The sequence below is a fragment of the Pseudopipra pipra genome, chromosome 5 (assembly GCF_036250125.1).
Source record: "Pseudopipra pipra isolate bDixPip1 chromosome 5, bDixPip1.hap1, whole genome shotgun sequence".
Taxonomy (NCBI): Eukaryota; Metazoa; Chordata; class Aves; order Passeriformes; family Pipridae; genus Pseudopipra; species Pseudopipra pipra.
In genome coordinates, this window is record NC_087553.1 from 30,107,072 (window position 1) to 30,122,737 (window position 15,666).

General features: G+C 42.5%; 1 protein-coding gene across 5 annotated transcripts in view; it reads left to right on the top strand.

The window, feature by feature from the left end:
* Positions 1 to 339: 339 nt before the first annotated feature.
* The window catches only part of NR2C1 (nuclear receptor subfamily 2 group C member 1), a 51,052-nt gene continuing 35,725 nt past the window's right edge, over positions 340 to 15,666 (top strand). Inside the window, exon 1 of one of the 5 annotated variants that reach the window (XM_064655435.1) lies at positions 340 to 469. Coding sequence is in view for 1 of the 5 variants with exons in the window: in XM_064655431.1 (XP_064511501.1) it covers positions 897 to 1,130 (234 nt within the window). In the remaining 4 variants the exon portion in view is untranslated. Of the gene's footprint in view, positions 470 to 780; positions 1,131 to 11,262; positions 14,452 to 15,666 lie in introns of those variants that run through there. The other 4 variants (XM_064655433.1, XM_064655431.1, XM_064655432.1 and 1 more) reach the window with 4 other exon arrangements.

Genomic DNA, 15,666 nt, shown 5'->3' on the forward strand with positions numbered 1-15,666 from the left:
CACCCTCGGAGGCGTTTAAGAGGCGTCTGGGTCTGGCGCTGAGTGATGTGGATTAGAGGTTACAGTGGCAGTGCTGGGTGGACGGTAAGACTGGATGATCGTAAAGGTCTCTTCCAACCTTGATGATTCTCTGATTTTACGACACTGCCCGCAGGGCTGGCGGAACGTCTCGGGCTGCGGTGCGGGCGCTCCAGCGGGGCGCTGCGCCCAGGTCCTGCCGGCGCCCAGGTCCTGCGGGCCCCCGCTGCCCGCGGCATCACCGCCCAGCCCCGCCGGCCGGGCCCGGCCCCGTTAGCTGCCGCTCCCCCCGCCCCCAACCCCCCGCCGCGCGGTCCGGCGCGAGCGCAGGCGCAGAGCCCGCGGCGGGAAGGGGCGGGGCGGCGGCGGGGGCGGGGTCGCGAACTCTGACCCCCGGGAGCGGAGCCGCTGCCGCCAAACAAACCCGCTGGAGCGGCCGCGGGTCCGCCAGGTGAGCGAGAGGCCGCCGGCAGCCGAGAGACATCCCTCCCCCGGTGGCGGCCGAACGGGGAGCAGAGGCAGCCGCGGCCGCGCTTAACGGTGCGGGCCCGCCCGGCTCCTGGCCGACGCCCCCGCGGAGCGTGGAGGAGAGCGGCGCCCGCCCCGCCCCGGGCCCCGGCGCGGCCCGGCCCGGCCCGGCCCCGGGCGGCCCCGCGCCCCCCGACCTTTCACCTACAGGAACCGCTTGCCGCTCCCGCCGCCCGGCATCCGGGTGGCGCCGGCTGCCGCTTCCCGCGGGCGCGGCGGGCTCGGGAGCCTCAGGGGAGACGGCGGCGGGCGATGGCGGTGCCCCGCTCGAGCTGCGCCCCGGCCCCGCGCAGCCATTTTGTGCGGGGGGCGAGCGCGGCGCTGGCCCCGCGGAGCCCCCGGACAGGGCGATGCCGGGGCAGCTGCCGGGGCAGCGGGGTGGGCTGGGCCGGGCGGGCCCGGGCACTGCGCTGGGGCTCGGCCTCTGCGCGTCTCCCTTTCTCTCCCTCCCCGACTCCACGTTCTCGGGGGGTACCGTGCGCTTCTCCGACCCTTCCCGCCGCTTTGTGCCTGCCGACGGCATCGCCCCGCCTGTTCGCTCCTCATATATCCCAGGCGGCTGTCGGGGTGTATATTGTGTTAAGGTAGCATGACCAGCGCAACAGCCGGTATTATTTTTGTTGGGTCAGATGACCCTGCCGCTGTTTCTTATTTTGTCTCGTTGGATGGGGTATTTCTTCTAAGCTGCGGAATTTGTGAATTCTTTATTTCTTCAGTGTTGCCATATATTGCTTTAAGTGTAAAAAGCACGGCGTGTACCACAGGATGCGCTTACATTTGCACGTTGTGGAGGGAATAGAGGAGATGCCGTGTATTGTGCAAGTGAACTTACGCAACAGGAGAGCAAAAAGTCTTGATAGTGGTTTTACTGCAAGACGAGTGTGTGGACGTGATTCTTGAAAAACTGAGTTGGATATTCATTCTTCTTATGTGCAGTCTCTGATCCGAAGCTACTAATTTCAGCAGAGTGGACTTGGGAAAGTGGTTTAGTAGCAGGAGGAGCTGCATCCACACCCATCTCATAGAAAAACAAGATGGCAAAAATTCAGATAGTTTTCTGTAGGACAGCTTCCTGGTTTTGGAATCAGCATTATATAAGTAGAAATAGAAGTATTAGATGGGTTGGAAAACATCACAGTTTCTATGCTGGTCGAGGCAGCATTCATCTGGTGATACATTCTTCTACACTTGATAATTTTGGATGGCTTTTCCTGTAACAGCATTTTTACCTGAAAATAATTTTATGAATATTTCTCCCAACCCCGCTTTAGGCCATGTAGGCAGTTGCAACACAAGATGTCTAGCAGAGCATTTAGCCCACCGCTTACTCCTTGCTGTACAACTTTGCTCAGGGACACTTGTTTGAGGGAAGCCTTAAGGTCTGTGAAATGTGACTGCTTCTCTCTGTAGCTCTTTCTCCAAGACATTGCAGACCATAACTGAGGTTACCCGGAGGGGTGTACAGTCCTCAGCTGCTTCTGTGGTTCCTGCAGACTGCTCTAGCTGAATGGTTGGACACCACTTGCTAAGTCTGCTGCATTCTACAAGAGATCAAGATGCTTATTACAGGAAGAATCTATTACAGTAGATAAATGAACTAGCTTTAATTTTTTGTCCTCAATTCTTTTTAATATTTCTGGTTTTCTTACTGGTTGTATTTTCTTGTGAAATGTTCTCTTAAAGGGAACAAGTTTTGTGGGACTTCTGATATCTTTAAGAATAGCCATATCCCAGGCTAGATTGTGGGATAGGAGGGAAGATTCGTTCTTTGTTTGTTTGGGGTTGTTATGGTTTTGGTTGTTTGGTTTTGGCTTTTTTTTAAAGCCTACCTTGATTTTTCTGTTCAAGTTTCTTAGCCTCTGAAGACAAAGCCCTAGGCAGCATGTGTAACTCTGAAGCTGACGTTGATTTTGGGGAAAATGGGTTGGACCAGATGACCTCCAGAAGTATATTTCAACATTAATTATTTCATGATTGTATTCTGTTAATAAAGGGGGGGAGCGGATGGGTCCACAGGGGTCTCAAACCAAACAAAACCCCACTGCTATTGTAGCATGCAGTTAAATAGTTCATGTGTGAAATACAGCTACAGAATGCTTACAACTAATGTGCTAGTCCAGTGAAAACTGGCTTTCATCTGTAATGTAAAATCCAGAATTTACAATAGTAAGATTAGTTTGTTGCCTACGCTTTTACTCAATTTTTGTTTTGATGTATTGTGTACTTTTTGTATTATGTAATTCAAGTTTTTGCAGTCAGTGAAATAGCTGGAGTTTTCCTAGAGTTTGTGAAGGAAAGCAGTCTTCCTAAAGAAAGTAAGCTGTGTTCAATGTTTGGGTCAAAAAAGCTGAAAAAAGCAATGCCCTTTGCTTAAATAAGGGAGCTTAACTGTGTCTAAGGACTAGAGTGGCATTGCAGCGGTAATGTGTACATGTTTGCTCTGCTGGAGGACTAAGTGTGGATCTCAGCTGGCAGCACTGCAGCTGGTAGAGGGGGTGTGCGTCTTTCCTGCTACAGCAGCCAGCCTGGCTTAAGCAGTTATAATAGCAACCTTTGCTAACCTTAGTTATTTTGGTTGATGCAGGTCAGGGAACTCTCAGACTTGTGTTAACATCCGTTGGGAAGGAGCGTAAACTGCTGGGCTGGGTGCGGGGGCCACAGGCTCTGGCTGGCACAGCTGTCTGCCTTTTTGTCACACACAGGATGCAGCGTGCAACCCAACAGTGACCAGGAAACTAAACTGTACCTGGGACACTTTCTGGCAAAGTTTTTACCTTTTTTTTTCTCTCAGTGCTGTTTCAAGCTGCTTTTAGCACTTTAAACTTGTGTCTGTATATTATCGGCATAAGGCAAGCTGCTGCAAAACAGAATTTTATCAGTAGAATTTTATGGGTAAAATTGCTAAGGTACTGTTAACTGAATTGTTACTTTTGTGTATTCACACTTGTCTATATTTTTACCCTTCAGTTAGCAGCTTTTAATTCTAGAGATTACTGCATTGGTCACCAAAATTGGAAATCAACGAAGTATTTCTCTTTTGAAAAATCAAACTTGTTAAAATTCCAGTTCTCTGAGAATGGAAGATGGCATGAGCTTTCTGAGCAAGTCCTGAGTATCTTATGATGCATCATCATCATGGCTAGGCTTCGCAAACGAAGATTTGAGGATGTCTTCAGACTGTTTTTCTGCTGAACTTATGATACAGTACTGTGGATTTTTTAAGGAAATACATTCCTTCCTGAAAGTCATGGTGTAGGAACTGCCTTTCTATATCAATATTTACATTAATTTTGTTGACTTTGCCAGGCCTTCTCTAAAAGTCTGTTCAATTTTCTTGATAGTAAGTCAGGCTGGACTAAGCGCAGTATTTGTCTGCCTTTGTAGGAAGTTAAACTGGAAACTTGAAAAATATTAATCACCAAAAAGCTAAAGCCAAACCCTCTGCTATTGTTATATTAACTCTAATTAATTGTTATTTCATTCCAAAGAAATTGAGGTTGCTCTTTATAACTTAGCAGTAACTTTGTGGTGTGAGAACTGCCCCATTTATTTTGGTAATATATTTCCTTTGAAGTATTAGCAGAACAGTGTAAGTGTCAACATGACTAATGGTTTCACTCATCACTGACTTAATCTGAAGGGTTTTTGCAGTGTTTTTCACACATTTATAGAAATTAAAAAAAAAAAAACAAACCCAACAAAAATTCCTACAGACACGAAAAAACACACCACCCCTAACAAAATCTAATTCTGTGGAGTTGATAACAAATTAAAAAAAAAAGGGAATCATGGAATGACTTTGGCTAGAAGGAAACCTTGAAGATCATCTCATTCCAAATTCCCTGCAGTGGGCAGGGACACATTTCACTAGACCACGTTGCTCAGACCTGGAATTGAACACTTCCAGGGATGGGGCATCCACAACTTCTCTGGGCAATCTGTTCCAGTGTCTCATCCCCCTCACAGTAAAGAATTTCATCCTAATATCTAATCTAAACCTACTCTCAGTTTAAAGCCATTACCAGTTGTCCTGTCACTACATGCCCTTGGAAAAATTCTCTCTCCATCTTTCTTGTAGGCTCCCTTCAGGTACTGGAAGGAGGTCACCCTGAAGTCTCTCTTCTCCAGGCTGAACAATTCCAGTTTTCTCAGCCTTTCCTCACTGGAGAGGTGCTCCATCCCTCTAATCAACTCGGTGGGCCTCCTCTCAAGAAAAGCAGAGCAGAGGGGCAGAATCCCCTCCCTCACCCTGCTGGCCGTGCTGCTTTTGATCCCAGCCCAGGACATGATTGGCTTTCTGGGCTGCACATTTCTGGGCTGCACATTTCTGGGTCATGTCCAGCCTCTCATCCAACAGCACCCCCAAGTCCTTCTCCGCAGGGCTGCTCTTAATCTGATCATCCCCCAGCATATTTTACATGAAACATTGTCAACAGTGATTTACTGGAAGGATGTGTGTGAAACTCAGTTTTGTTGTGGTGGGGTTTTTTTTTTTGTCTGAAGGAAGTTTCCATGGATATGAATATATATGCAAGTTGCAAGGCTTGTGTTATTATTAGTAGTTGAAGAGGTTTGCTGATTTCCATAGTGTACCTTCTGGTATCAACTACCTTGTCTATGGCTGTAGTTCAGGGAATACTCCAAATCTCCAAATGGTAATCTTGCATAACACCTGCACGGGCAATTTGGCACAACAGATAAGCTGATGTAACATGGGCTTTTCCCCAAAAAGAAGTGGTCTTTGTTCTGCTTCTACCTGCTTTTCCTGTGTTATGTTTAACAATTGTTAGGTGCTGGGTGAATAAAGTCTGAAGATGAGCTTACCTTACAGCTATGCAACCACAAAGGCAAATGCAGAGGGGACAAAACTGTCAGCCACCAGTTGGGCTATCTCTCATGAAATGCTGTAATTATACTGTAGGGTATGTACTGTATCCATGTGTTCAGAAAGAAGGGTTTGTACTTGCTATGCTGTGTTGGTGCCAGGTAGAATGGACCTGGCTGAACTTAATCCAGTGAATGGCTAAGTTTTCAGCCAGATGAGCTTCCTGGTCTGGTTCGTTGTGCAGCTTCAGCTCTGGTGCAGGGAACCAGTCTGGTTTTTTTCTTACTTATTCCTTTTGCAAGCTTCAGGTGGAGATGCGAGCTGTGGCTGACATTACACAGGGCAGCTTGACCTGATTAAACACCTCTCCTTACCTAGCTCTGGCATGTAGCCAGTGCTCCTGTGAGTGGAGACTCAGCTTGCAGACAGCCCCCTTGCCTTTCCTCCTCCTTCCTTTCCCAGTTGTTTGTGGGGCTGGTGAGCTCAATCAGCTCAGCTGTAGCTGTTCAGGCGGGTTCTAGAGATAGATGATGAAAGCGACAGAAGCCCAGGCCTAAAAATGAGACTATCCCTTGGGTGGCCCAAACTGTAAGAATGACTCATCAGTCACCTGAATATTTGTCCTAGCAATTCTGTTTTCTAGTGTTTCCTCCCACTGTAGCACTTGCTTACATGAAAAAGTAGTGAGAGCAATGATTTTAAATTAATTGTACAGACATGCCTACAAATGTGTCTTTCTGTATTGCTGTGTGCCTTTTAATTATTCCCTTATGCTTTTATAAGCATCTCATTTTCCCTTGCTTGCCTGCAGGTCTAGCTGCTTCAGTTTGCTATTGTTACCTGTCTCTTACATATGCACTCTCTAAATCTTGATCTCATGCGAATTTAAAAAACAGTATCTAACTGGGTGTCAAGAGTCACATAAATATTCCTTAGTTCGTTGATAATGAGAGTCTTACTCCTTTAAGTCTGCCAACTGTTCTACCATCTTGAGCAATATGGCTTACAGAACGATAATCCAAGAATAGCTCATTTAGTGTGCTGTGTTCATTGAGCTTTTCTTGTATGAAGCACTGAGCTCAGTAGCATCACTTGTTTCACAAATGTGTTTGGATTCCTTGGCTTAATTTATTATCTGTAAAGCATTGCAGAAAACTAAAGTATAGAGAAATCTTGGGGGGTTCTGTTACTTCTTTTAAGCACTAACTCAGGCACATTTAATCATAGAGGAATTGTTAAGTTAAGGAATTGTTATGTGTAGGAATTTATTCAACAAATTTGGCACAGGCTATGCAGAATTCTTAATTAGTATATGAAGAGTTTGAAAATGGAAATGAGGACTAGTTTCCATTTTAAGCTTTACAGAGCACACAAAGACAAGTGTGATGACCTGAACTAAAATCCTTAGTTCATTTTGATATGTGTTGAAATCATTCAATAGTGAAGCAGTATGACTACAGAGAGAGATTAAGACAGCTTCTTCTTCTCTTCCAGTTTTCTGTTATATTAACCTTTTGAGCTTTCCTAAAAAGACATGTTGATCTTCCTGTATTTGACTGTGTCCTGTGTGTCTTGGTTTAACCCCAGCCAGCCACCAAGCCCCGTGCAGCTGCTCACTCACTCCCCCACCAGCGGGACTGGGGAGAGAATTGGCAGGGTAATAGCCAGAAAACTCGTAGATTGAGATAAAGACAGTTTAATAGGGAAAACAAAAGCTGCACACAATAACAAAACAAGAATTAATTCACTGCTCCCCATGGGCAGATATATGTGTTCAGCCATCTCTAGGGCAGGGAAATGGCTGAACATTTAATGTGATGGCAGAGCCCCATCATGTGTAATGGTTACTTGGGAAGGCAAATGCTGTCACTCCAAATGACCCCTTTTCCTCTTTCTTCCTCCCTTTTTATGTAGTGAGCATGGTCTCATGGTATGGAATATCCCTTGGGTCACCTCTCCCAGCTGTGTCTCCTCCCAACCTCCCAGGCACCTCCAACTTCCTTGCCAGCATGGCAGTACAAAACCCAGACAAGGTCTTGTCTCGTGTAAGCCCTGCTCAACAGTAACCAAAACATCTCTACATTATCAACCCTGTGTTCAGCACAAATCCAAAACACAGCCATACTAGTCACTGTGAAGAAAATTACCTCTACCCCAGCCAAAACCAGCACACTGATATAAGAACAAAAAAGTAAAGTTCACAGCAACTTCTACAGTCATAACTAGTTAATGTGCCTGTGTTTCTAAAGTATCTAGAACATACTTGTGTAACTTTATTAGTTTAACGGGTGGATTTAATCTAGGAAAGACCCCTGTATTAAGACACATTCCAGCCATATATACATAGTAATTATCAGAATCATTATTCATTCTATACATACATAGTCAAACTGGTTTGACAGTGCCAGCAGGGTAAGTTAAAACTTTTAAAATTTTACAAGCATCATTTTTGTACCAGTAAAAATGGTCAGGGGTGTGACACTTTTTTTCAAAGTAAACTGTAGATCTTTGGAGTGGACAGAATTTTCTCATTTTGTATCTTCACACCAATGTTCTTACTCATTTAAAGGGTTTTACATCAGAATCAAGGTACTTGATAGTGGGGGAGCTATACCAACAGTGTAATGTAACAGAATGAGAGATGTTACCTTTTGTATTAAATGGAGCATCCAAACATAAAGAAATATGCTTCCTGGTTACTGCTTTTAAGGCCTTAGTCTACACTGGTATAATATTTTGAAATCCTATTAGTAGGAACCTCCTACTGGGACAATTAAAGTTGTATGACTTTTGTCCCTGGAGAAGGGTGAATTAAACGTTGATGTCTTCTGGGTATAACTGTACTAGTGGAGAGGTTAGCGGTTCTGACTGCCAACCCTCAAAACTGCTGTCTGCTCTCGTGGGAATGTTTCCTGACCCATTTCAGTTGAAGTAAGCCTGAAATACTTTAAAAAGGAAGTATTTCCTAAGGTACTTTGACATTGGGCAAACTGGCATATAAAAACTGAGGAAGAAATAAAGAGGAGTGGTTTAATTGGTGCAAACTAATGAAAGTTTTCCACTGACACATTGGCTTACTGAGTGCTTATCTAAAATAGGAATGGAAAACTATTGGACTTGATGATGCCAGGTTCAACACCACCCAATTTGGGCTAACTGATGGTAGTGATGCATTTAAAAATAATTCTGACTCTTGACAAGGAGGCTTACTAATTTGTTTTCTAGGGGCATAAACTAACAATATGTCAGATTTATGTACAGAAAGCGATTTTGGTAGCATTTCGAGTCTGAAGATTGAAGAGAGAAGCAATAAATGCATTTTAAGTAATACACAGGAAGTTTAATGCCTGTCTTCTGTCAAAATGCTTGCTTCTAGGTGCTGCTTTAATAAATTGATTGGGGGACTGAGGTTTTGCAAAGAAGAGAGATGGATATGTAGTTCTGTCTTATTTTCTTCAAAGGTTTTTGAAAAAGCTTCATTTTTTATTTAATTATGTGGAAGTAATACTGTCAAACAGTTAAGAAATAAATGTAACAGGTAGAGAACAAATGTGGTGATTTTACTTGTAAAGCAGGTCTAATTAGTATAAGTACAGATGCTGATATTTGTGTTACTCTGTACTTAGAGCAACAGAAACAGAGCCTTTCCCTGTCCCCAGAAATTTACCACTAATGAGAAAAAACACAAAGGGATCATTACAGACTAAGGGGCAATACAAGGGTACAAAACCAGAATGTAATGGACATTTGCAGAGGCAGTGATCTAATCACGTTGACAGTCCTAAATGTTGTTGATTTTACTTAGTTTTCAGCAACACATCTCTTTTAAGGAAAATGTAAGAAATGTAATGTTTGTTTTGTAGTTTTACAGTGTTTCAAATATTAGTGGTAGATCTGCAAAAAGTTATAGAAGGAAGTAAGAGCTTAAGCTGGGACAGTGTCATTAGCTAAATGGCCATGGGAAAAGCATTTCTTACCACTTCATTTTTCAGAAGCTTTGTGGTAAAAGTAAAGGCAAGGATCTTAAGTCTGATGTGAAACAAGGAAACCAGTAGAGCAATTAAGAAATACTTTAGTTATAAGCAAATAAAGACTTGCTGGTTGAAACTGAGCAAAGTAAATAATTTTTGCAAGGTATTCAAAGTGAGAGATAAATGAAGTAAAAAATATTTGGGCAATGTTTGTAAACAATGTAGTCCTTGATGTATTGACAGGAGCTTTGGCTCTCCTTTCTCTCTTGTGGTAATAGTATATTACAGTTCTTGGACATTATAAAGAAGATCCTTAAAGTATGTGCAATTTTTTTCATGTTGTGTTCTCTGCTCTCTTTTAGAATTACAGCTCTCATCCCTTCAATGTTTTAGATAACTTTAGAAAGGAAATTGAAATGTGATTAGCAGTCTTAAGCATCTGGATAAAGTTTTTGGTTTATCACCTTTGAAAGGAGAATGGAGCATTCTCAGGGAAGAAACTATCACTTATTTGACTCAATCTACTTCTTTCCTATACTAGCAATCTACTTCTTTCCTATACTAGCAATAAACATTCCTCATATATTGCCTGGTGTGTGCTTTGAAGATGTGTGGCATGTTTTGACAAGTGCAGAAAACATGTCTGAAATCAGGAAGATTCACATTAGATGAGAACACCTCAAAGATCATTTCTGATTATTGAAGATCAAAACTCAGACTGTGATGATAGTTAAAGTCAGAATCATTAAGGTTAAAAAAACCTCAAACATTGTGTCCAGCTGTTAACCCAGCACGAATGTGTTTACTGCTAAACCATATCCCTAAGTGCCACATCCATGTGCCTTTTGAACACTTCAGGAATGGTGATTCCACCTTCCCTGGGCAACCTGTTCTCACGCCTGTCCACCCTTTCAGTGCTAATGTCCAGTCTAAACTTGAGGTGGTTTCCTCTTGTCTTGTCCCTTGTTATTTGAGAGAAGTAGCTGCTTCCCACCTGGCTACAATCTCCTTTCAGGTACAGAGCAATAAGTTCCCCTTGAGCCCCCTTTTCTCCACGTTAAACACCCCCAGCTCCCTCAGACACTCCTCATCAGACTCATGCTCCGGACCCTTCACTGGCTCCATTGCCCTTCTCTGAACACGCTCCAGCACCTCAGCATCTTTCTTGTAGTAAGGGGCCCAGAACTGGACACAGAACTCAAGGTGTGGCATCACCATGGCCAAGTACATGGCCAAGGAGACAGTCACAGCTCTAGTCCTGCTGGCCATACTATTTCTGATACAGGCCAGGATGCCATTGGCGTTCTTGGCCGCCTGAACACGCTGCTGGCTCACATTCAGCCAGCAGCCAGTGAGAACCCACAGGCCTTGGCCCAGTGATGCAGCCTGTCCAGATGCCTCAGCAGAGCCTTCCTACCCTCCAGCAGGTCAGCGCTTCTGCCCAGCCTAGTGACATCTGTCAGCTTACCAAGGGTGCCCTCGATCCTCTCTTCCAGGTTGTCAGTAAAGATATTAAACAGGGCTGACCCCCGTACTGAGCCCTGGGGAACACCACTGCTGACCAGCTGCCAACTGGATGTAGCACCATTCACTACCACTCTGTGGGCTTGTCTGTCCAGCCAGTTTTCTACCCAGGGAACAGTGCACCTGTCTAAGCCATGAGCAGCCAGTTTGTCCAGGAGAATGCTGTGGAAGATGGTGTCAGAGGCTTTACTGAAGTCTGGATCAACAACATCCATAGCCTTTTCCTCATCTACCAAGTCTTTGCGGGAAAATGAAGGTTTATAATAAAGTGTTAAAGGAATATTTCTCAGTTCCAGGTAGCCTTGAGTTGGGAATATATTTATCATTTCATATGAAACAATTCAGCTTTTGAAAATGGAGCAACTGGAGCAACTCAGAGAAAGAAACTTTTGAAATGTGCTAAATTTTTAAGTTCACATAGAAGAAAAATAGCTAAAGCATTTTTCTCCTGCTTAATTCCTTGCAGGGATCTCTAAAGAGTAATTAAGCATAGCTGATGTGAAGTCTAACAGATACCTTAGGTAAGCAAAATGTGAGCTGCAAAACTCTTAGAGCTGTCCCAGAGTTAGCTTAGAATTTTTAGATAGCCAGTTCCCCTTCACCTGTCCTGGTGCCCTGTCCCCAGGGCAAGATGCACAGCACGTGGCTGCTCCTCAAAGAGGTGGCCTTGCTGCTTCAGCATAACTGGCTGTGGAGCTTGTCTGATTCCAGGGTGAGCTGCATTGGACAGCTGGCTGGGCCAGAAGAAAAGGGTACAGTTTTATCATGCAGTTCAACTGAATTTTCAGCTTCCCAACAACAATGGAAATGGAGGTTTGCCTCATTCTTAATCTCCCCTCTTTTCCTCCTTCTCTTGCCTTCTAACAACGTGTTCTCCCTTTTGTTTGTGGTAGAATGAATCTGACTGCCAGGTAAATCAGGTCAGTGTGCTTACCTAGCAGATGTTTGCTGCATTTCTGCCAGGTGTATTTTCTGTCTTTAGTGAGTTGAATTTTCCTAGTATGTTGTCAAAACCAGCACAGCTTGGTCAGAATGACCTCCTTCCTGGGTGTGAGCTATAATTCTGTTCAAACTGCCTTTGAAACTATACCCTGACTCTGCAACTAAGAAAGAGGTTTCTGTCAGTTGCTTGGACTGACTTCTCAGTGTATGCCAGTGCAAGAAGAGATGAAGTAATAAAGCAAAAATGGGAAATGGGATAGGAATGCCTTTTTCAGCTCTCCATTTCAGTAGTTGGGCTGCAACATGAAATGCTGCCTAAAAGTTTGTAATTGAAATATTGAAGTTGGTGAGTTTTTTCACCGTTATATGTGCTCTTCGGAGCAAGGTCACATGGTTTATTGGAGGTGATTTAAATTAAGATATTTTAATACAGAGTGCTGGTGTTACTGGCTTTGTCAGTGCCTTTGTGTTTAGAGATCACCAAGTTAAATAAGGCCACAACACACAAAAGAACCTACTACTGAATGTTTAAGCAAATTGATATTGCAAGTGTCAAAATACAAAACATCGTGTGATTAATATGTCAGTTCTTGTCAATAATACTCAGCAAGTATGTTCCTTTCCATTGTGTGCATGCCTCACATGCTCATGCTCAGATGATTTGTTCAGCTTTTGACAGTTGGTTTTGTGTCCATAGGTTGAATTTCTTTGTGCTTATTCCAGACAGCATGAAGAGAGAGGACAGGTTCAACCTTTTCTCTAGGTTCCTCTTCATTGTAAGAGTTCACTCTTGTTTGTATACTTGAAATCCTGTGTTCATGCAAGTCTAGTTCAAATGAGAAGCAGATGTCTCTTTTAGATAAAGCTCAAAAATTCACTTGTAATGGTTTATGCCTCTCTGAGAGCTAATTTCTCTATGACTGGTGCTTCACAGTTGAATACATATGTATTCCTTCACTGCTTCACTCCAAGGTAAAACATGTCAGTTTGAATCACTTTCAGTTTTCAAGCTGACTTGAAATACATCTTGGCTATGAGGGCAGTTGCATCTGCTTTAGCAGAATTAAGTAGCAGGTGCAAAGTAATTCCTTAAAGCACACACCTCTTGATTTTAAAGGTCAGTCTTTTTGTTTCTTACTGAGTCTATGCTGTAGAAGTGTGCCTCAGAGCTGCAGGATGATCTAACTAGCAGAACAGAATGATTGGATAAGCAATTGAAAAGCTTTTTTTGTTTGAGGTTTTTGTGTCTCAACAGGATTGAAATGTATGAGATTCATACTTGAAGCTCATAGCTCGTGAATTCAAGTTCAGAAATACTTGGGTTTGAAAACTCCTGTGAACACAGATTTCTCTTTTTTAATTCTGAGAATCATATTTCAAAGAAAATTTCTTTGACCAATAAAATCCTTCTGATTGGGGAAGGATAGGAACATCACTTATTTAAGAAATATTAATCTAGTCAGGCTTTCAAAGTCCATTGTAATTTCATTAGGTTTTTATTTAACAAGCATTACCTTTAAAGCTGTTCGATTCTAAACAGTTTGTCAGAAGATTTGCTTACCACTGCCCTTTGGGTTTTCTTTAATTTTATTTATTTTGGGAGTTTTTAGATTATTGCTACAATTGAGTACATCTTGGAGGTTGTGATTGGATAACACACTATTCTGTTCCAAATTCCTTCCTGCTTTTTTCTCATCTCTAGGATTCCTGCAAAAATACGGCATCAAGTCAGGGAATCTCTTTTAGAGAACCACTTCCACTGCTCTTAGGACTAAAACAGAATATAATTACATTGCTTCTAAGAATAAAGGATGCTTATGGCCAGTTCTGGATTTGAGAGACCTGAGTATTTTTGGTATTTTATTAGTGCTGTTTGATAACCCTGAATTAAGAATGTAAAAATACCTGCTCTCATAGCTATTTGTCTTGCTCACGAGAGAGATCTTGTTGCAGAGAGGTGTCAGCACCAAAACAGAATTCTGCCATAACCAGAACAAATTCTACCTATGCTCTTGGTGAGGATTTGGCAATCTGGCAAAGAACACAAATTCCAAGCTCAAGAGCATAAAGTTCAGCATCTCAAAGATGAGACACCATTTAGTTCTGTGTTAGGACTTGAAAAGTTCAGTATCTGTCTGCTGGAGGGCTAACTACTAAGGATCTGTGCTGAAGTGTGTTTCTACTAGACAATACAAAGTTTATCTCTAAGTAAGCATATGTGTGTGAAACTTCTGCAACTGCACTATCTTCCTAAGTGTTTTTAAGTAGCTTTGACTTACATTTCTCATAATTAGAAAATCATACCCTTTCTAGAAATAGCAAAGCAAGAGGATAGATCAATGTCAATCTCCAAGTTGTAGAGTACTTCAGCTTTTATGGAGCGAAAGTCTGTGCTAGGCCACTTCACCTGTGGCTGTATGTTGCTTTTTTTTCATTCTCTGTTTCTTGTTTCTTCACCAGGTTTTCTGTAAGATCTAAAAATAAGTGTGTCTAAGCTCCAGGGCTCATCTCACAACAAATTACAGAGCTGTGGGAAAGCATGGGAGGCTTCAGATGGCTTAAGATGATGTAAATTGCAGCTGCTGTGGAAAGGTGTGACCTACAGTTCCCCTCCACCACTGGTACAGCAGTAGCATTTGCAGGGTAATGTGTAGCAAGGGCAAGTCATTCCTTGGGCTGAGAACTAACACTGACAAAAATAACACTTTGCTGTTGGCTGCAAAGTCACAGATGTATCAGTAGTGGGAGCAGGGAGAGATATTGAAAGCTCAGGCCATGAGGCAGATCAGGGCTGGCCATTTTGGTGACTGAATTGTTTTGAATAAGGTAGCAGGAGAAGCTTGAAGAAATTAGGTACCTCCTTCTTTCATTTACTGACTTGGTGGCCAAAATATTAATGTGTTACTATGTTAATTTGAAGTAATCGTATGACAGAGAACATTAAAGAGAATCTTTAATTATAATTTTGCAGTGCCACAGATATAAGATTTTTTTTGTGTTATTCCTGATGTCTGAGTCAATTTCTGTAAAAGTAGTTTTCCAGATTTTGCCTCCTGTGCAAGCTCAGTATTTGAGTGTAGCTTTCACTAGCCAAACTTTTCACTGTATGGCATTGTTAATTTGCATTTGCTGCTGAGCTAGTGCAACACAGCTATAGCAGTAATAATTAGTATTAAGTATTCTTGTTGGAACATGTTAATTCTGCAGGAGTTTTAGAAAAGCATAAAATGAAGGCAAAGCTGTAAATAAAGGTAAAGCTGTAGGCTGTGTTAGTAAATATGGCTAAAATTGAGGAGGTCATAATCATGCTTTGTTACAGGCTTTTCTGATGGGAAAATAATATGTAATCTAGTTTGTTTCAGGAAAGTAATGTAGAAAGTGCTAGAGACTAATTGCAAAATGGAAGATGTTACTGCTGTCTCAATAGGTGGAGATAAGGGAACATGTATTTTCCATAAAATTAGTTTAAACTACACAAAATAAGCTTTCTTGTGCATAGTTCTTTAAACTAGACACGTAATGAAGTAAAACTTTAGATAATGGTTTATTGTGTCCTTGAAAATATCTGCACAGTAGACCTAAATGGAAGCAGTCAAAACATTTTGCAAATCAAACTAATTTAAAAAAAATAGGGGATTTTTTGTAATTGCAAGCAACTCATGTTGTTCCTGTAGCTTAAGAAAATGGTGCATCTTTGAGTTGTACAATATCCCAGGTGGGAGGGGACATCAGGAGATCTCTAGTCCAAAACCCCACCCAAAATGGGATCAGCTCTGAGATCTGACTAGAATGTCAGCATTTTGCTTAGTTTACTGTTAATTTTTTGAAGAATTACCATATGCACAATATTTCTGGTAT